The following is a 22,749-nucleotide window of genomic DNA, read 5'->3' as shown; positions in this document are numbered from 1 at the left end:
GTGTTGAACATAAATAAGTTAAAAAGAACATGAGGTTAGATAAAAAAGACGTCTTATTTTATTTCCCACCCGCAATTTGCTTTGATCCGCCTCTATTCTGCCCGAAGCCAAGAGGTTAGTTGACACAGGTGAGGGACGTTTACAAGAACACATATTTCAGTTAATCCCAATTGGATTCATGGTCATCCCACTTTTGGAATGATCCCTTTTTATTTGGATTTTTACATGTATAATTTAAGAAAGATCGTGCCTCAGTTTTGAAATCATTTATTAACCATTCAAAAAAAAAAAAATCAGTCATCATAATTTTGTTCAAGCTGTGAAGACAAAGAATGAAAGCATTAAATACAGTCCAAACCATACCATACTTACCTCCTTCTCCAGTTTTTTGATTTCCATTGATTTCCGACGGTGTCGCGCCGGTCAACAATCCCGCTTCCGGTGCCCCTCTGGCCACTAGCGGCGCCCCTCCAGCAGATGGCGCCCTAGGCAATTGCCTATACCGCCTATGCCAAAACCCGGCCCTGTTTGTGATGATTTCCCTATATTCTTCATATAGTTCCATCAGCAGTGTCTGCTCCGCCGCTGAAAATGTCGAGGCTCTCCTTTTCCCCTCCTTTTGAGGCAGTTGTATCTTCGTTTCGACAATCGACTGTTCTGGGTTGCTTATGTGCCCCGTGAACGCGCGCACTTGAGGCTTGTTCAAACGTGGCTAGAATTAGCGTTGACCTGACGCGGCTGAATCGCGTCAGTGGAACGGGTTGAGGCTTTAGTGAAAGTTGACGCTAATTCAAGCCAGGCTATATCACGTAAGCGCAGCTTTCTTTAGCTGCTTTCATGGAATAGCCCCCAGATGTATCTCGGGGCTGAGTTCAGACGCCTTCAGCATGATGAGTGCTGATTACCTGTTTCTCAGTGGCAAGGGATGTAACACAAGTTGCCAGGAAGGAGAATAGCTCGGCTTTGTTCTCATCAATACGTAGAAACTCTGGCCAGTTTCCAGGAATGGCACTGGATAGCTCAACGTATTGACAAATTCCCTTTCCTCTCCTGCTGTGTGTTTCAGCCTTCAGCGTTTCAGGGAGATATTCATGCCACACAACATCCACTCTGCAGACATGCTCCAGCTGAGACAGGATGTATGGAAAGAACACTTGCTGTGCATAATCTGAAAATGTCTTAGCAGCACCAGGTCGCAACATGTTCACGATAGCAGCCCCATCAGGAATGATGACCTGGACAGTGGGAATGGATGCATTTTCATGTGAAGGGACCAGGTCCATCAAACAGCCCACCAAGTCTGACTTGGTACCAGTTCTCAGCTTGCCCATTTGTGAAAGTGCTGGTGGACATGCCTGGTTTTCATGCTCAAAGAATTCATCCAGATTTCCATCACGTGTATGTAATGCAATGTAGAGCCTTGAGAACAAAGAACAGTCATTCTTCAGGGATGATATTTGTTGTTGAGACTTGGATTTTTCTCGGACTGGAGGCTGGCTGAATAGAGGGATGTTGTTTCTCTTGATGGGATCGTTTATGGGCTTTGTCTGGTTAAACAGGTGCTCGCTGAGATAGGTGTCATACTGTTCCTGTCCAAGTGTCCCAATCCTTTTAACAGTGTTAATGACTGCTGCATCAGCAAGATCCTGAGTATCTAGGACAAGAAGATCCACACTGCTTTTCACAGAATGGATTGCTCATGTCTTCTATAGACCACTTAGTGCTTTAACATTTCGCGCCAATGCCATCTGAACGGTGGCCGAGAACCGCCATCGCGGTTGATGGCTCAACGTGTTGACAAATTTAAAAAAAAAAAAAAAAACACGCTGCAAATAAAGAAGGAAAACGCTGCATCGCAAATAAAAAAAGCAACAATGCAAACAAAACGGAAGTGAATTACTGGGGACTAGTATTGCTGATGCACAGGTGTTTTTTTATGTGAGAGAAGAAGAAGAAGACGACGCAAAACAAGAAGAAAAACGTTTTTCTTTTTTATTTGCAGCATTTTTTAAAAATTTGCAGCGTTTTTTTTATTTGCAGCGATTGTTGCTTTTATTTTTGGCAATGCAGCATTTTTCTTTTTTATTTGCAGCGTTTTTTTTATTCGCAGCGTTTTTTTTTATTTGCAGCGATGGCAGTTCTCGGCCACCGTACATCTGTTCATGTTTGGTCTGCTCATAGTGTCGGGTGTCAGTCACCTTTCTCTTCTCAGTCGAGGCCTCAGACTCTCCAACCACACGTGCCATCTCAGAACCTGACACCATCCAGCATTGCAGAGCTGCATGGTTCTCTGTCAGGCCCATGGCACCACCATCACCTTTCACAGAGGCATTGTTCTGCTTGTGGGCCTGGTCAATGGCAATAGCAGAGAAGCTATGTGTTGTTTTCTTAACTACAAAGTTTCCTTTCAGAAACTGGCTGAGGGCATCAGGATGAGTGTCTTTCAGTGTAATCATGTTACGCAAGTGGACTGGTATCCACCTGGCATAGTTGGTGTGGTCCAAGGCAAAGAACCAAGGCACCAACTTGGTCAGGGCATCCATGTAGAGTATGAAGTCGCCCTCTCTTATTGACCGCACATGAGTCAATATCAGTATAGAGTGCCATTGAGACTTCCCAATGACACAAAAAAAAAGATGAGATTTTCCACTGAACTCCATATCCATTGTATAAAGTAGACCTTAAGCTGTTAGAAATGCATGTTGGTCAAGCTCCTGCACCTTTTATAAATTGACTGCAAGAATAGAAAGTACAAGCAAATTGCAAAATGTGTCCACCCTGTCATGGGACAATTTCTAAATACAGTAAATATGTTCTAATCATATTGATTACAAAATGTACATTTTCAGAAAGGTATTTGGTCCCTCGTTCAGGAATATATTTTAGTTTCTGGAAAACATCTCTCAAAAATACAGAAATTATGGAAAAATATGTTTGTATATGTAAAATCTGTGAAAGTTGTACTTTCTTTTCTGAATAAACTCTATAAATAAAGGTATCTGGTCAAACTTTGAAATAATACTGTTTGGCCCTAATCTCTTCAGAGCAAAATCACACAAAAGGTTTTGATAACTTGTGAAAATAATTATTTATTCACATAAAACATGAACATGACAGGGTGGACAATGACATGACGGGGTGGACAATGTTATGGTTTTGTCAACAAATGTTTTTTATCAAAACATGACTTTTTTCACCTACTGTATTTTGAATTGTGCACAGGTAGGCTACATTTGGAAATGACACTCAACAACAGCAAATTAAATAAATAAAACCTTCAACTAGAGGAACAAACAAGATTGATATAAACAAAACAAAAACATGTTGGTCCCTAAATGTAGGCCTACCACAAAAAGTATAAACATAGGTATCCTTTCAAATGGTTTCTTTCTCTGCATATGTTTTGTCCTCCACTTGACTTCTGGAACACTGAAAAACTTATAAAACTGTTATAAAACTAGACTTGATGACGGGGTGGACAATGACAGGGAGGACGTTTCTGGCTGAAGTTTGCATTTAATGAGCACATGGTGGGCCATTAGCTAGCAACATGTATCAGTTAGGAAGGTGACTGTGTATACTTTAACAAACATATTTTGAATTTCTGAAAAGCATTTATATAGATTCATTTTTTGCAATGACAGGGTGGACACATTAAGATTGAACACATTCAAGTTCAATCATAAAATGATGAAAATGTCAAAATATAAATGTTGATATGTACTCTCTGCAGGAGCTATTCTTTACTCCATTTGTAAAAGACAAAGCAGTGGTAGTGATGTCACTGATTACAGCAGGTGGTTTCTTTTAGTGGCAGTAACCACCTAATGACGGGGTGGACAGCAAATCCAGGGACACATGCAAAACGTTTATTATTATTATTACATTAGACCATAAATGATCCAATTGACTCATTTTATTCAAGTACTTGATGAGAGCAACAAGAGCATGTAAAAGGTTTCTACATTGTATATCATTTATCTACTTATTTCACTCAGTGAAGTTAGTAGAGAGGAGTTTGGGACATGGCAAAATCACATGCATCTAATCATAGAACATTTTTTAAAATATGAAAAACACCCTTTTAAAGATGTATCTCTGTACCAATGTGTGTTTAAATGTTTGGCCATTTATAATAAACCATCAGAGTTTTGTTATTTTGCAAATTTTTCATGAAAAGTGAGTGATTTCTGCCTGGGACACCAAATGGTACCCTATATTGATATTGACTCACATAGATCATTACCTGTAGCTCCAGCTGCAGGATGATGTACCAGAATTGATACTGGGGATATGATAAAGCTCTGTCAGTGCACCAGTCTTCCAGGGACATTAAATTGTTTCCCACGTCCAGGTCATTGTTATACTCAGTGTAGGCCTTCTGCAGGAGAAGATATAGGCTGCTGGCTGTGACCTGATGAACGCACCGGGAGCAGGTCACATGGGAGGCTTTTAGAAAGGAATTAGCTGTTCCAGGAGTAGCAGCTCCAGCTTGTACAGGGGTTAGGGTTATGGCAACAGTGTCCTAACCCATGTGTGATTGACTGACTTCAAGATTGACATAGGTGCGCTTGTTTTATTGCACAATGTGGCATCAGTGGTTCCCCACATGTAGATATGCACTTTTTGATGACTCATTATTTATTAGTTTTATCAGTTGTTTTGTGGACCCTCTGGCTGTGTGCCACAAACCCCCGGGGGTCTGTTGAGCCAATTTTGAGAACCACTGGTCTATGGGACATCCTTAAAGGGATAGTTCACCCTGTTTTGAAAAAGCTGATATTATTTGACTTACCGCCTATGTGTTTCATAATTTTAATATTTACAGTCATTTTGTAATTTTTACAATATTTTGATAATAATTTGTAGTTGTTTTTTTATTTTCCAATTAATTTTTCTTTGCTAATATTCTCATTATTTCCTTGTAATTGTTTTTGCTAATTTGTTTACTAATGTTCCTTTTTTTGTGTGTGTAATTTGCTAATTGGCTTCTTTTACACGTTTTTGAAAGAAAGTCAGTTTGCTCAGGTTTATAAGCCTGTGTGCATTTAAACTCACCATACAAAAAGAGCATGTCAGGTTTGACTTCATGATGAGCTTTGTCTGAAATCCAATCCTCACAGTGGAATTTTCCCAGCAGCTGGCTCCATTATTCCACCTATGTCAATAGTGTGGGTCCTGCTGATGACATCACTATTGGACATCTGGGTCCTTGTGTGTGTGTGTGTGTGTGTGTGTGAGTGAGTGAGTGAGTGTGTTAGTGCACAGATGCCATGACAACAGTGTAGGCTGAGATGTGATACACAGTCCCCTTCCAATAGCCCATGTGTTGAGTTATTTCCCCCCTGCTACCAGCATTACCATGGTGCATTTAAGTACTGTGGTAAATAATGCAACAATGAGTTCTACAGACATGAACATCACAGTATAGTGGGAATATGTCACCACAAAGGAGACTGACACACCATTGTTATCATGATCATTACTTTTTATTTTTTGATTTCCATTTTTTTGATTCCCCCATCTTTCCTGTGTGTTTGCCTACACATGTGTATATGAAGGCTAGAGGTAATATAAAAGTACATCACTGTAAAACCCTTCATATCACCACCTCTCTTTCTTTGTCAATGTCAAGATTATGATTATGCATAATCAGCGACATTTTGGTGATTTATGCGGGAATCGCATAAATCGCATAATCGCATTTTTCTTGAGGGTCTAGTAAGCTCTTTTTTAATTGTATGTGGACAGGAACCAGCCCAGTTCTGTCCCACAGGTGTTGTTTTGGAGTAGCATTTCAAGGACAGGCCAGAAAGTCATTCAAATTCAAGTTCAGTCAGAAAATATTTTTGGGGGCTTCTAACTTGAGTAGCATTACATTAGATGGATCGTCTAATTTTCAACCATTTGTTGTAGGTTGAAGAGGCAGGACTTTATTATTAACTATGGAAGAATGCATACTCAAAGCATTAATTAAATGTGGGAATATATAGCATAATTTATACCATAAAGTAGACTGCATATCTACAAGACAGTTTGACAGTTAGAGAAGAGAAACTCCATTAATATGGAAGCCAAGTCCAAAGTGTTTGTCAGGTGATCTTGGGAAGTGCACTGTAGAAATACCACAGTAATGAGAGCTTACTGCCAAAGATGGAGACACAATTTAACGAAAAGAAAAGGATTTTGCAGATTTGATAAAACAATAGCATGACACTCTGGAAGTTATTTTTATGGTACTGGGCCTGTGAAGAACCATATCAGTGATTTTGAATTTGAGTTTATTACAACATACCCACATTTGACACTGCAAAAAAAAGAAGAAAAAAAAAAAAAAAAAGACATTTTGCATATCATCAGGAGGTACTAAAGTTTATTCAACATATAATCAAAATCCCTCAATTTCCAAATTTGAATGTCATAATGGTTATGATGTTCTTTCTCCGTGGCTAAGAAAATCATGGCCATTCATAAACTGATAATTCCAAGTCATGAAAACACAACAGTGCTGCTGCTTTGAAAAACATTAGGCCAGACAAAAAAAAACTCTGGGTTCCGGTTCCCGACCAAGTTTCCCATTTAACCCCCGAGTCAGGTTATTTTATTGGCCTCTGTGTAAAAATAAAATTTAAAAAAATAAAATAAAGGTACTATGCGACCGAGTGTGACCTTGTTGGCATTGGTCAAAAGTTAAGCAGGGCTTTTATTTTGATCTATGTTGCACTTGCCTCAGAAAAAAAAACATTACAACAACTACACCGGCACCGTACGGTATGCAAAGAGTTGCCACTCCGCTCTGTTTTCCCTGGCTAACAGCAGTGGCTTAGCTTGTCTATTCAGAGAAGCGGTATCACTTTGGCTTTTTTTTTTTTTTTTTTTTACTTATGTGTTATCACATGCATAGTACTACTGCTCATTCACTGGTAGTTGAATTGTTAGGTCTGTTTGATAAGTAATTTACATTTTTAAAACAAATAATAATTTAACATATTGTTAAATTATTTGAGTCACGCTTACTGGTAAACATCTACTCCTGCAAGATAATTTATTATGTTCTACAACTTATAAACACACTCTAACACTACATACTGAGTGTTTGAGCATCATATCTCCTCTGGGCTACAAAAGGTGGTCCTAGCCATTTTTGCTAGTCTTACAGCCATTTTAATTATCAATACCTATATTAATTTGTTGTCTAATGACACAATATAATACAAGTATTAATGTGTTGCATAACTAGACAGGCATGTAATTCAGTAACAGCTCAAAGTGCTTAGGGTTAGGGTTAGGGTTATTAATCCCCTTGTGGGATTAATAAAGTGTACTTAATCTTAATCTTAATCTTAATAAAACTAACCAAATTAATATCGGATCGAATCGAATCGGATTGAATCGTGATAATCGATTCTGAATCTTGTGAATCAGAATTGAATCGATTCTTGAAATTTGATACCCAGCACTACTTCAGGTACCTAGCGCTGCAATGCGAGCCAGAGACACCTCCCTCTGCTAGTAATAATGCTGCTCCATCCGTTAAAAAGGTGGTAACGTATGCAAATATTGAAATAATTATATTTAAAATGCAACCCATGCATCGCTTCCGAAAATAAAAAAAAGAATAAAATAAAATAAAATCCCTACCTACCCATCCTTCCCATGAATAAATAAAATAAAATAAATCCCCCCTACCCATCCTTAAAATGCTAAATAAAATAAAAAATAAAATAAAATAAATTCCCTACCTATTCATGCCCTTAAATGACAAGGAACCGGAACCCAAAGTTTTTTTTGTTTGGCCTTACCGTGGGCAACTTTGTTATGGTGATGGAATACTGGTGTGAAGAAAGGTTGAAGTCTCTGAAAGTTCATTTTCATATTGAATGAATGGAAACTGTTGCCGGATGACTGGGTCAAAGATAGGATAAATGAGTTCGAAAATCCGACTTGTAAAAAGACAAAAATAAAATATGCCCGGTTGCTTCAGCAAAAGATCAGCAGACATGTTAAATATGGACATTTTGTAGATATTACACTAAACATGCAAAATCAGTGGCGCGGTTGTTGAAGTGTTTTCAGAGTTGCAGAGCGTTTTGGTGCTCTGAAGTGGGAAACTATCCAGAGGGGAAGTTAGTGGTTAAAGTAAAACAACAGGTTGTCAGCAAAGCTGCTTCCATTTCCGTCTTCTTCCATATCACTGGCACTTCAACATGAAGATCAGGCTCTCTGAGTCAGGACGCCTGTGTTTAGTTTGTGGCAAGGTATCAGGATGTTTGTGCTGTGTGCGTGCACGTGTGTGTGCATGTTACCATGCATACCATGACTCTTTCCTCAACTCTCCTGATAACCACCACTACTACACACAAACACACACTCATAATATTTTGCATGCACTTGAGTGCACAGATAAGCATGCACGTACGCACACACACACACACACACACACACACACACACACACGCACGCATACACATTTCTAAATCTATCCTCGGGTCCCATCCTTCCCCTTCAGTCCTTGGGCAACAAAACATGATGGGACAGGAACCTGAGAGCTGACAGCAGAGAAATGAAAAGCACGCAACAAGGCAAGCATGAGTCAACACAGAGCCAGCCTTTGGAATTCAATCATCTGTCTGACTGAGAGGTGTTTTTTTGTTTTGTTTGTTTGTTTGTTTTGAGATGGGAGTGTGTTAGCACTTGCCCTGTCTGAACCTTACAGAAACACCGAAACTGATTAGGAGATCAGAACTGCTGTTATAAGTTTACAATGTGGTGATGTATGTTTTCTTGTATGTCTGTTCTATTGTGCCAGGAAAAATGTTGGCATTGTATGTTTCTGCAAACCAATGATACACTGAAAATGTAACATTTTCAAGTTTAATGACGCAGCATAAAGCAAAAATACCATGATAGGAGGCAGATGGGGTGGTGGAGGGCACACTCAAGGTAACTTGGAGCAAACTGATGTTTGGCTAAAGCTACCACAACTTAGCCACTTTTGGTGAGGGACAATTTGTGTTCATGTCCATGTGTACAAAAGAACTGGATGTGTTCATGGACACAATTCATGTAGATTAAATGTAGTGACTATTTCATAAACTGCTAAGAGGCAGAGGTGGTCAGTTATGATTCTGCTATGGGATCCAAGTGTTTGTCCTAAGGCTCCTTTAAGATTGAAACAAGTTTTAAATGAAAGTGTGAGTCAAGCAGTTGGTGTCTGAAGCTGCTGTCGGTGTTGAAGAGAAATTTCAAGCAGAAAATAGGTGCTTGGGTGTGTGTGTGTGTGTGACTCAGCTTTTTTCAGTGGAGTTGATCTATTAAGATGTCATATACTCTCCAGACATTGCTGCAGGGCACGTACGAGAAAAGCATGAGCCAGAAATAATGCAGAGAAGAGGCCTACCCTTTGTTTATCTGTGTGTGCGTCCGTGCATGTCTGTGTGTGTGTAAAACTGTCAAGGAATTTAACAGATGAACCCTAATGCTGTGAGTCACAGTCTGAGGGGATATTAAGTGCCTGCTGGTGTGTGTGTGTGTGTGTGTGTGTGTGTGTGTGTGTGTGTGTGTGTGTGTATTTGCTTCACACACAGTTCATGGAGGTCAGTGCACAGAAGAGTTGGAGTTTCTTTGCATCTGTCTTTCTCATTGCTCCCCAAGTTGTCTATAAAATGTCCCCACAGACTCTCATTACTCCATTATATATCAATTTAGCCTCTCCTCAATTCACTTTTACTGTTTTTCAGTCTCTGCCAGTGATATAAGCTCTTTCCATGTGACCTCCACATTGGAGAATCTGCCCTCTGAGCCTTTCTGTGGTCAACCTTTAACGTTGTTTTTGCTTAATAAGTGATTTTTCTTCACAGCCATACTAGAGTAGTGGTTCTCTATTGTTTTCATCTCACAGATCCTACAAATACTCAGAATTTCTCATGGCAAAAGTGATCAATGGAGTTTCCATTGAACTTGGAGCTAGGATCAATTTGACTTCCTGCATGGAAAAGTACAAAGGATGTCCAGTTAAGTCAGATCGGCAAGTTGGAATTACAGAAAAGGTCTGAAAGCCTGGAGTTTGCAGAAATACCCTCATATGGGTTAACAACAAAGTAGTGGGTAATACAGTTACCGATAAAATCAATCAATCAATCAATCAAAAAATAATCTTTGGCAGTTTGTTTAAAAAATATTTTATTTGCATTTGAAAACATGGTCATCTTCAATCTAGGTTTTTATTTTATGGTGGTTTAGGTTTATAGCAGTGTATTCTTGTAATGTGATGAATGGACCTCACAGTTGCAGTTAAGATCTGTAGCTAGCCTAGCGGCTAACATTAACCATCATCATTAACTCTCGTTAGCCATCATTGGAAAGATTGCTTTATATGCTTTATCTTCTTGCGGGCGTCCATATCAGCTGCAATGGAACACATCAAATATGAAGGTGGGACTTTCCAACTCAGAAACTGGAACATCCAACAGTCAGTGGAAGCTCCATTAGAAATTGCACTGTGTGAATGCAAAGCACAGATGAGATTAACAAAGCAGCATGGATAAATGATGATAACTGTTTGTCATCATGTTACTTCCTTGGTCAGATTTCTCAGGATCTTAAGGCTAAATAAAGGCCACATTACAAATTACAACTGCATATCTCTGTATTTTGCAAAAAAAATAAAAATAAAAATAATAATAATAATAATAATAACTTATTTCGATATGTTCTGTAATATCAAAGTGTTTCCCCTATTTTATTTTCCAGATCTGGTGCTATGCACAAAATCCTCTCACTGACACTCATCCGACTCATCCACTTATCGGTGTCAGTGATGGTGGCTGTAGGGATTTTCTTTAGTGCCGCATTCATTCACATTGAAGGTACTTGACAACTCAGCTTGCTTGTACAGTAGCATTCCAACAACTTCGTATTTTCCGCCCTTTATTTATTCCCCTAAATATTAGGTGTTAAACCTACACCACACTTTAAAGGGACAGGAACATCTACACACCCACTGAAAGTGACACTTAACCTTTAACAGCCTCCTCTAAACAGCCTTTATTTTTCAGCATGACTGAAAAAACAACCTCCCAGCTCTCTATCTGTGTAATCATCAACCATTGTGCTTCTTAGATATTGTGATATGGCCACAAACCGCCATTACAAATCATTTTACAACTTATTGCATTTCACCTGATTGAGATAGTGGTGAAACCAGTAACAGGGAGAGTGTAAGTCGATAGCATCAGAACAGCTTAGATCCCTAATACAGCAATTTTCAGGTCTCTCCAGGGATATTGGATAGGGTTCAAGTCAAGGCTCTGGCTGGGCCACTCTAGGACATTCACAGACTTGTCCCTAAGCCACCCCTGCGGTGTCTTGGCTGTGTGTTTAGGGTCACTGTCATGTTGGAAGGTGAACTTTCGGCCCAGTCTGAGGTCCTGAGCGCTGTGGAACAGGTTTTCATTGAAGATATCTCTGTACTTTGATCCTTTCAGCTTTCCCTCAACCCTGACCAGACTCCCAGTCCCTGCTGCTGAAAACACCTCCACAGCATGATGCTGCCACCACCATGCTTCACTGGTGGGATGGTATTGGGCAAGTGATGAGCGGTGCCTGGTTTCCCCAGACGTAATTAGGCTTGCGCAACATTAACCGGACAATGACACAGACAACACGGTTGATTATTGACTGCGCAATGCGGCCATTCGCTGGTAATCGCGGCATCAGGCGACCCTACCTACTGGTTTACATATGCAAGTACAATACATGTGTATTTCCCCAATATTAGACGAGGGCGTTTTTTCAGGGCATTTTCAATAGAAAAAATATTATATTATATTATTATTAGAATGTACCGTATTCGGATGAATACGGTACATTCTTTTTAAATAACTAAATAATACTCAGTAAGATTTATATTAATAACCCTGAGGTTTATTTTAATAAACCAGGTTGCATTCTTTTCTGTATACATTGATGCAACAAGCTGGTGGTGCCACACAGAAGGAAACACACACTGTTACACACACACTCACAGTCCAGTGACTGGTGAAGATGATGATGATGAGACTTCCAGACCTGGACATTAGAGCCGGCTTGGTTTGGGACTTTGATGCACTGCATCTTTATATTTATAATAGACTGATGTCAGCCTCCCTTGTACTTTTCCTTGTAGAAAAGGTGAGCCTGCAGAATGTGTGTATGTGTGTGTGTGTGTGTGTGTGTGTGTGTAATTGTGCTGTTTATATTCCCAGTGATTTCAAGCCCAGTTGAGACCTGTGTGAGCTGCTGATCTTAGGTCTGCATGCTGCTTTTCATTTGCATGCGTTCCTGATCTCTTACAAGTTTAAAAGCGTTTAATGCTTGCCTGAGTGTTGCAACGACATTAACTTGATGTCAAACATCTGTGTAGCATCACTGTACAAATGCACGTGTATATGCAGATATATTGCATATGACACATACAGATATAGCCATGCAAACACACGCATGCATACACAAATACACACACTGTAGAGATCATGAAAACCAAACCAGCTGGAAAAATCTACATTTCAGTGGCGTCCCTCTCAGACAAGAGGGGTTGTTGGCAAAGTGTATTGGTGCATTACACCAAATTGCAGTGGGTGTGGTGGTGTATTTGTCTGTGAATAATAGGGATATTTCCCCTAATTTGTAATACTGGATTCTACCTGCTGATTCTGTCCAATATGTGGAACAGGCACATGGCTGATTAAAAAACAAATGCACTCTCATTGGCACCTGGATTTAGTTGGAAAGCAGTGCTGTGTCTTTGATGGGCAGCTGATACACCGCAGCATGTTGTAGCACAGGAAAGGTGCTTTGGAGTGAATAAACGAGTGGACGGCGGAGCCACATGGTTGTTTTACCGTTGTGGTTATGGTAGAAGAAAGTTATAGTAAAGAAAATAAGAACACAAAAAGAGCAAAAAGATAGCCACTACACTGAGTAAAACAACCAGCTCACGAACAACACTGCATCATCATGATGTTTCAAGAGCCAAACAAATTAAAACAAATGTATTTTAAGACATAATGAACACTGATCTGCCACACAGTTGTGCTGAAAAAGGAGAGAATAAATGTATGTTAATCACCTTCTTCAGAAAGTAAGACAAGCATATTTTGAAGACATTCATAAGAAAACCAGCTGCACTTTGTGTCACAGACCATTTTCACAAACACTTGTTGAATTAGAAATTGACTGACACATTTACCCCTTAGAGACATACCTGTTTTCAATGGTGACCCACTTGAGTTTAAATCCCTCATAAAGGCATTTGACCCTTGTGGTCACATATGGAATTGCAGTCTAGCTTCCCTGTATCTCCCATCTCCTTGCTAACATCTCTGCTACCGGTCACTTTGAGGAGCCACAGTCTTAACTCAGTGGTTGAAAACTCTATTAAGATCTGGACTCAATTCAGGAAGCATTTTAATTTGACACAAATGATCAGCCTCACCCCATTCGCATTCAATAAGCTCTTTCTGCTCACAATTGGACCTGGCATTCAAGGCAGGGCATAGCTGTGGATTGGTGTATTTTGCTGACCTATTTGATGAAAATTCATTCAGGTCATTTAGCTCATTGGGCTCTATTTTCCCAGCGCAGCGCAGGGCGGCGCAGTGAGGCGCACCCCGTGCAGAGCTATTTTGGACCAGCGCAACCCGAGGGGCACACAGTTTGGTATTTTCGCAGACCGAGGTGCGCTGAGATGGGAGTGGCGGCACAGCAGGGGGAGGTGTCGATAGATTCAGCTTGGCGCAGTGACATTTTCGTGCCAAAAGGCTTTGCCAAGGTGCGCCAAAAGCTCACCATCTGAAACCAGGTCTACTTTTGGTGCAAGGTGCAGCGGAGCCGGTGTAGAAGAATTTTGGCTGACAGGCGGGCAGATTGTCAGGCACAGTAACAATGCAACAAATACCCACAAAAAACACTATTCAATGCTATAATCTCAATCAGCACATAAACGTATCTCCATATCAACTGACCCGTCACAACTGATGTCAGATCAAAGGAGATTGGAACCGTTTGGCAGCGTAATGGAAATCCATCCTAATCACCTGTCAGTCAAACAATGTGTCCAGTACGGTGATGTCTTTTTTCCAGTCATGGTGTCTGGCGCTGCTCCTGTTAACTACACAGTTCTTCTTCCATATATATAAATATTCCACACTGGGTTTCCGTTATCCGGTAATAACCGGACTATGACTGGTAAAATCTGCCAAAGTCCGGTAATTTTTAAATGTCCGGTGAAAATATTCCCTCTCTTGAATTTTATTAAAACAGTCAATTTCCACTTAATGTTATATATTTATTTTTAAAAAATAGCCTGCATCATCTCTGTCTCCAGTGTACCAGAGAGGGAGAGGGAGAGAGAGAGAGAGAGAGAGAGAGAGAGAGAGAGAGAGAGAGAGAGAGGTTTTTCTCTGCAGAAGCGGATCAAAACAGCGCAGCGAAGTCGCCTGGAGGAGAACAAGGTCACAAGACTGATGCGCATTGCAAGTTGCGGAGAGACACTTGAGACTTTCAATTTTAATTCAGCTGCTGAATTAAGTTTTTATTGCATCTATTTGATTTCAAGTTGGCAGCATGCCGCGTTATTAAAATGGTATGAGCCAGTTGTTTTTTTTTTTTTTTTTCCAAATTGTAGTTGCAATTGTATGCAATGTTCAATGTTCATGTCTTGTTAAGAGCACAGGCTTGTGCAATATTTATTTATTTATTTATTTTCGAAGTTACGCACGTGAGTCAATGGACGGCACTCATTTTATTTGATATAGCCTACTTTTCAGTAAAAAGATTACGCTATAAATTGACATACCTCGATATCATTCTTGCTGCCTGCATATAATTTTAAGCTCAATAGATTCAGATAATATTTGACCGGAATTCATCGGTTCCTTGCCAGACACTGGGCGTTTAGAACAGCAAATGTAAAAGCTTTCATGAACCAGGTTTTGTTTTAATCTCTAGTGTGTTGTTGCATCAGTAAGTGATTAGGGATGGTACGATACCATTGTTTCCTTGCTGATCCAATTCCGATTCTAAATTCTGCCTAAAAGCTGATACCGATCCGATACCGATCCAATATGAGCGTGCTTCTGCTGTAGCCTACACTACCAACCTTAGGCTACATGATATAATTGCTGTCATCAGGTTAAACCCTTTGTAAAACATGAAAGAACATACAGAGAATGAATGCCACAGAACTGTTCTTTTACTATCCAACTTAGTTTGACAGTCTAGATCAGGGGTCAGCAACCTTTAGCACTCAAAGAGCCATTTGGACCCGTTTCCCACAGTAAAGAAAACACTAGAAGCCACAAAACCCTTTTGACATATAGGGCCCTATCTTGTGCCACCCGCTATCCGCTGCCACTACCCGCTACCCGCAAATTGCGGATTTAGGTACTTCCGCTATCCCTGAACGGTATCTTGCGCCACCCGCTACCCGCTATCCCTTATGCCGACTGCATCATTTGCGCCTGGAGGTGCGTCGTGGGCGTGTTTCATGCGCTATCCCTAAAGTTGCTATCTTGCGCACACACTTTAGGGATAGCGGATAGCGGGTGGTCAGGACCACCCCCTATCCGCTATCCCTAAAGTTTGGGCTGTTAGGAGAGCGCGCCCAGGCGGCTTCAATGCGCGCCCCGACGGAGCCTCACCACGCACACGGTCGGACTGATACCGGGACGCCGCCGGAATGGACTGAGTATATTACTCATATAGACTGTTTAGAGGAAAGACTGTTTTAATTGGACACTTACGCCAGCACGTTTTATTGTTTTATCATAAGCCAGCAGCTGTGCTATATTTTTATTTTTAATATTTTATTTGCCCAATCTACCTTGTCAATAAATTAGTTTACACATAGTTCCACCTCTGCCTCTTGTGTGTGTGTGGTGTGACCCGGGGATTTTACTCAATCAGTACAACCTTGTGACACGTCCACTTGGACACATGTGGCTCCACCTCCCGAATTAACTCGCCTATAATATAATATATAATATGTATATAAAGCCAACTTGCTTTAGCCTCAGTAGAAGCCCTGAGAAAATCTACCTCCCTCTCTCCATCGCGGGTTTAGGATTTAGGATTTAGGATAGCGCATCCTGCCCTTAAAGGCAATGGCACCTGGCACACTGATTGGTTTAACTGGCGTAATGCCCAAAACACACCTATGCATAATATAGCGGGTAGCGGAGGTGTTTTGCGGATAGCGGGAGGTGCACAAGATAGCAACTTTTACAGGGGAACGCCTCTTCCTAAATCCTAAATCCGCAAATAGCGGGTTTAGGGAGTCTGGCGCAAGATAGGGCCCTTAAAATGAAATAACACTGCATATAAAGTTTTTGTTTTTTCCTTTTATGCTATGTAGCTTCATAAATGTGTTGCATTTATGAAATCAATGAACAACTGCGCCGGTAGGAGGAATGGCGCAGTAGTTGCGCCATGGTGCACGGCGTGCCAAAATTGCAAAATCCACTTGGTCACACCCCGCCTCGCCTGATCTGCGAAAATAGAGTCCATTGTGTCAAGACAGCAATGTCCCGAAAAATCATAATTTTCGCTACTTTCAAGCCCGTAGCTTTGCCTCAAAGTATTTTTCATCATATCCTTCCTCCCCTGAAACAGGTCCAACATACGACATTCTTAGTCTGTAGTAGTGTAGTGAAAATTGCTTACATATCACTATGGTAATGAACTGAAAATCTCAACTGCCTACATGAACAGTGTTCATTTGGCTACAAATTAAACCTGATGATGATCCATAGCTAATCCCTGTTTCTAACTGGCTGTAACATTTCAATGCAAGACCTTGATCGGATGCAAGAAATATAGAATCCCACTAATTTCAGAATCATTGTCTCCAGGTTACCATTCAAGATGAAAGAGATGTGGAAAGCTTCTGCTTTTGACATTCAAGAAACAAGTGGAAGGAGACCAGAAATTTCAGATTTGGTCAGATTCATAAACAGACAGGGAAAACTTTTTGCAAATGTGAGAATGAACAGGGCATCCAGGCCAAAGGGGAGCACTTTTCCCATAAGTGTAGCAGCAGTTGTAAATGAGAAGTCACCTGAAAACTGTAAAAACTCCTCTCACCACATCATTAATGCCTTCCAGAAGCCATGCGTATATTGTGACAATGACACAAAATCAGCAGGCTGTTCTCATTCAACATTCGTACAAATTCCTACGAAAAATATTGCACTATAATTTGTACATTTCCCACGTAATTGTGAACCAGAAAGTTGTGACCTATGCACTGCAGGCTGGTCTTTCTGTGAAAACAAAATAAATGGCGGACATTCCTTTTATTCTCAGTGGAAAATGCAATATTTTAAGAGAGCTTATGCATCCAAATGCATTTTGATAACATTTCTAGCGGGAAATGTGCATTTTATTTCCAAAATCTTCGTTCAGTTAATGTATATGTTGTTTACTTTGTTAGTTATTACAAAGATTCTTTCAGGTTTCTATCATTGCTATGGCTGTTGCTATGGACGCTGCTACCACCATCGCTGATGTAGCTTCCGCTCGGAAGTATTGTCCTCACTGTCACCGTGGAAATCTGGGGAGGGAGGCGTGGGGTTAACCTGCTCTCACAGAAATTCGTGAAATGAGCATGACCTACTAATAACGCATTGCGTGCTCCTCGCATGTAACCTGTTTTAATCGATTTCTATGGTTTTAATTCCGTGCTGTCACCACACAAACAGTGTTCACTGAAAGTCAGCGAGGATCCGTGCTGGACACACAGTTTCTTGGCTTCAAAGACGTCACGCTGTGGGTGGTGGTTCATAGATCCCGGAAGTGCAAATTTAATCGATATTCCGGAAAAAGGTCTGATTATTAGCCATAACGTTGTAACCATCCAAGGCAGACTTACCACGAGCTATGAGGTTGTGTAACGATGGCATGTGCCTCTGCCGAGTCCACAAGTCCCGTATAATATCAACTTTATTTTAAGAAAACATTGTTTTATTTGCGATGTCATATCACGGAGAAGCACTACATTATCCATAATCCTAGTGTTTATCAGCGACGTGTCTGATTTGACTTTCATCAATAAAGTCAATAAAGTGTAATAAAGTGCATGAAAGTTGATAATATGCTGATATGTTACACCATTGAACACAACCCTTTCAGTCAGCGAAACAGAGCTGGTGGAAACAACGCGGAAACACGTCAAAATAGCACTAAAGATTTATATATATTTATTTATTTTTCATAACACATCTTTATTCATGATATAAACATAGGCTACATGTTAAGGTTATACTTTTGCTGTTGAAAAACTACCGTATGTGTGTTTTCTAAACCTAATTTCAAAGGTTTTCCCCTAACCCGGAAGAGGCGTACCAGAACTACAATCTGCGCGGAGTTGCAACACACAGAGGTGTCCTGCGCCATAGATTTTGTAGGTCTAATATGTTATGTCTATTATGTGATGTTGTGATCACTAATTTTTCAATCTTTATTATAGTTTTTGGGTGTGGGAAGAACGCCTGTTTGGTCAGATTTTATTTATTTTTTTCTTAAGATAGTGAAATCATGTTTTTTTCATGTTTTGAAACTAGTTAGTGGCGCCCCCTATTGGTTTGCCATCGGGCATGATAGTAGAGGTCAAGAGCTTTCCAAAAATGTTGACCTCATGTCTGTACCATTTTTTGTTGCTGCACTGTAAGCCTTTAAAAGTGTCTAAAACGTGTTTTCTTAAAATAAAGTTGATATTATACGGGACTTGTGGATTCGGCTGAAGCACATGCCATCGTTACACAACCTCATAGCTCGTGGTAAGACTGCCTTGGATGGTTACAACGTTATGGCTAATAATCAGACCTTTTTCCGGAATATCGATTAAATTTGCACTTCCGGGATCTATGAACCACCACCCACAGCGTGACGTCTTTGAAGCCAAGAAACTGTGTGTCCAGCACGGATCCTCGCTGACTTTCAGTGAACACTGTTTGTGTGGTGACAGCACGGAATTAAAACCATAGAAATCTATGATTAAAACAGGTTACATGCGAGGAGCACGCAATGCGTTATTAGTAGGTCATGCTCATTTCACGAATTTCTGTGAGAGCAGGTTAACCCCACGCCTCCCTCCCCAGATTTCCACGGTGACAGTGAGGACAATACTTCCGAGCGGAAGCTACATCAGGATATTGAAGCAGTTAAGAACAGCCAGAGAAACGCCACAGAAAATATTCCAACCTGTGAAACAGAACACATCTCAGGTGGAACATGTCGTGCCACCAGGGCCAGAAAAGACAGTCATGTTTTGACAATTGTGCCTATGTGTGTCAAGCTAAAGAAAAGCAACAAGCCACATTCTGTACAGAGAAGCTGACACACACAGGGCTGGAACTAGCCATTTGGGTGCCCTGAGCACAAATGTTTTGTGGTGCCCCCACCGGGGAATGAATAATAATTCAGTATTTGCCAGTGCATTTCTCTTTATTTCCACAATAACTTCTCAATATTAATGTTTTGGAAACAGTTGCAAATAAATAAGAGGAGAAATTAATATCTTGATTAAAAAAACTAACTAAAACTAACTAATTTTGCATTAACAAAGGCACCAAACATTAAAATAAACAAATAAAATAATTTAAAATAATAAATAAATACCACCACCATTATTAAAAAAAAGATCTGTGCAATGACTGTAGAAGAACTGAAAATTGTAAACACAGTACAAAATATTTTAAATAAGGAACTTTTAATAAGAGTTTGAAAGTGCAAATTTCACATAAGTACAGATAACTACACAATAAAATTTACTTAACCCTTGAATGACCCTTCAAAAAAGTTACACCCATGACCCTTCAAGTGGACAAAAATGTCCATTTTCTAGAAAGTGACCAACAAAAGGTCACAGGGGGGTGATTTTTTGCAAGGGGGGGCAATCTGGGTGAAATTTGAAAATCCCAACTTTCAGCATGAAAATCCATTATTTGACCCTGTAATACATTTTTTAATCACATCCATGACCCTTCGTGGACAAAAATGTCCACCTGTCATTTATCCAATTTTTATTGTTATTGCCAATAACCTGCATGATAATAAATAAATTCATAAATGCTGGGCGGCAAACTACTTTCCCTGAGAAGGCACAATATAATTAATTACCTTTCACACACTCACACACACACACACACACACACTTATATATATACACATATATCCACATAAAATGAGTGAGGCATACCTTGTCCAAGTTATCCACCGCTCCCTTGCACCGGTTATAATCCAGGATGACTTGAGGCTTGTTGTGTGCTGCCTCGCTCACCACTGGCTGCCGGTGCTTGGTGCTGAGGAGCACCACCGTCTTTCGCTCCTTGGGGACGTAGGAGCAGATCATGATGTCTTTGGTGAAACCAAAGATGGTTGACCGCACCTCCCTTGCCCTCATCTGTAGGAGTTGTGGCGGGATTTCGTGCCTTCTCTTTCGGAGAGTGCCGACAAGAGCCATCCCCCTCCCCAGCAGCTGCTGGCCCAGGTCGTGTGAGGTAAAAAAATTATCTGTGGTCACAGTTCCTGTGAGGCCCGCCGTCAAATCCATCACCACACGCGTTCCCAGGCCCTCCTGAATGAATAAGAAGAAAGAATGATTGTAGGAATGAGCACTGCATTTATCTGTGTAGACCAATTTTTACATTTCTACCCAAGTATTTTGATGTATATGCTTACTTCACGTTTTGCTGCAGAGGAGGGTTTGCCAAGATAGAACTGCAGGTTCCAGCAGTATGATGTCTCACACTCACAGGGGACCCACACCTTCAATCCATATCTAAATAAGCAAGTGAGAGAATGAATCCATGAATGAATGACAATCTTAATTTCAAAATATGATAAGGCCCACCAAATAAAGGCTAAATATAATAAAGCCAATATAAGGCAATGATGATATGATAAAAATAAATGTTACCTGTCAGGCTTTGAAGGCATGTTCTGCCTGAAGGGACATCTCCCACGAAATCCTGTGGACACAGAGGACGCAGATGAATTTTAGCATTCTAGATTTCTGGGACAGTTGGTAACAGTCTATTTTGTCACTGTCAAATAAAGTAATGCACTACAACGTAATACTAACCAATCAGCATCTCGTCCACACAGACGTCTGAGCGAGGTACCCACATCTTCTGCACAGCAGAGACCCACATGTCCCACACCTCCCTGATTGGTCCCAACTTGTCTTGGTCCTGCTTAAACCGTTCCCCCACGTTTCACGGTCATCAAACCTGTTTGATCGAAAGAAATGAGAAAAACAATGTCACAACACAGCCCTTTACCATCCAGATGAAATGAATGGATGAATGCATCCATGTACATATATTTTAAATCTATAAAATAAATAAATCAAAATCATCATCATAATCGTGTGACTCAAAATAGTGTACAAAAAAATCACACCTGAGCATCCTGGATATAAGGATGAACCTCTTCCTTGACATTACTGCTGGGAACATGTCTCTGCCATCCTTTCCCCAGAGGCTAAGGGTGTTTTCTCCTCGAGACTTGTGCACACCAGCCAACAGGAGAAGACCGAAATAGGCCTGCATCTCCACTTTGTCAACTGGTGCCCACGTTGGCATGACCCTTTGGCCCTATGAAACAGTATAAAAATTTCAAATTACATATTACAGTCATCAGTATTATCACGTTATTGTTAAATTTTACTGAAAATGCTATATAAGAAGTGTAGTAGTTTTAACTTACCTGCAGGTTTGTCATGTTCACCACAATGTTATACATTTCCTCAGTAACAAAGAGGTGAAATGCGCTGAGGATTGAGGTTGTCCGGTGTATTGCATAGTTAGTCACACCGCCAACTGGACCATGTTTGGGTGGCTCATAAATAAAAGTCTCAGAATTTACCGGGAGCCAGTGGATTTTGTCTTTGAAATTATTTTTTCTGGTGCCCTTTGACCACCAGACATCCTGCTCCATTTCCATCGCTTCAAGATATTCATCCTGCCCCTCGTCCTCCTCTTCCTCCCCTTGGCTCTCATCTTTTTCTCCTTCTTCATCCTCATCCTCTTCCTCAGCTCCTTGGCCCGGGACCCACTCCTGATCCAGCGCATCATCGGAATCTGAGGAGTCTTGGTCAGAGACAAGCACACTCTCCTCATCTTGCTGTATCTCCTCCATGCTGTAGTCCTCCTCTTCTTCCAGCATTTCATCTTCCTCTTCATCTCCTATCTCTTCATACTCTTCCTCTGAGGAGGGGTCTTGGTAGATAGATTTCTCCAGGTACTCCAAAACCTTGACTCTGGCCTCAGGAGTGCCCATTGTCCTCTGAAAATCGCTTTTTCTCCCTGCCATTTCTCTCTGTCTGCTCCTCTGTGTGGCGTGTGAAAAATGAGGCCTTAACCCATTTTTTGTAAACAACATATACCTTTGTTCTGAAAACACCAGATGTTGCCGGCAGGTTGACGGCAGGTTGCCAGGGGAAAATGATTGATGATTGGCAAATGAGAGACAGCCTTGATTTGATTGGACTGTCTTGTCTGTCCAATCACATGAAGTTCTGCAAGTGTTTGGTTGACTTGGTGGTTAAAATCTTGAAATCCATGTTAAAAGTGACTTAGTGTAACTCCATATGAATCACTTCAAAGATTTTGAGGATAATAAGTACAAATAGCAACAATAAAAATTGGATAAATGACAGGTGGACATTTTTGTCCACGAAGGGTCATGGATGTGATAAAAATGCATTAC

The 22,749-nt window shown here is 40.6% G+C and overlaps 1 protein-coding gene across 1 annotated transcript; it reads right to left on the bottom strand.

Moving 5' to 3' along the window:
- Positions 1-1,635: 1,635 nt before the first annotated feature.
- Positions 1,636-21,615, bottom strand: LOC115376310 (piggyBac transposable element-derived protein 4-like). The gene is made up of 7 exons (XM_030075796.1): positions 21,442-21,615; positions 21,122-21,269; positions 20,957-21,008; positions 20,719-20,818; positions 20,217-20,614; positions 2,155-2,565; positions 1,636-1,654 (listed from the first exon to the last, which is right to left on the bottom strand). Exons 2-7 carry the CDS (start codon positions 21,189-21,191, stop codon positions 1,636-1,638), a joined length of 1,050 nt encoding a protein of 349 aa, XP_029931656.1. The 5' UTR covers positions 21,192-21,269; positions 21,442-21,615.
- Between the last annotated feature and the right edge of the window lie 1,134 nt (positions 21,616-22,749).

The sequence above is a fragment of the Myripristis murdjan genome, chromosome 18 (assembly GCF_902150065.1).
Source record: "Myripristis murdjan chromosome 18, fMyrMur1.1, whole genome shotgun sequence".
NCBI lineage: Eukaryota > Metazoa > Chordata > Actinopteri > Holocentriformes > Holocentridae > Myripristis > Myripristis murdjan.
This window is presented reverse-complemented; position numbering and strand designations above follow the sequence as displayed.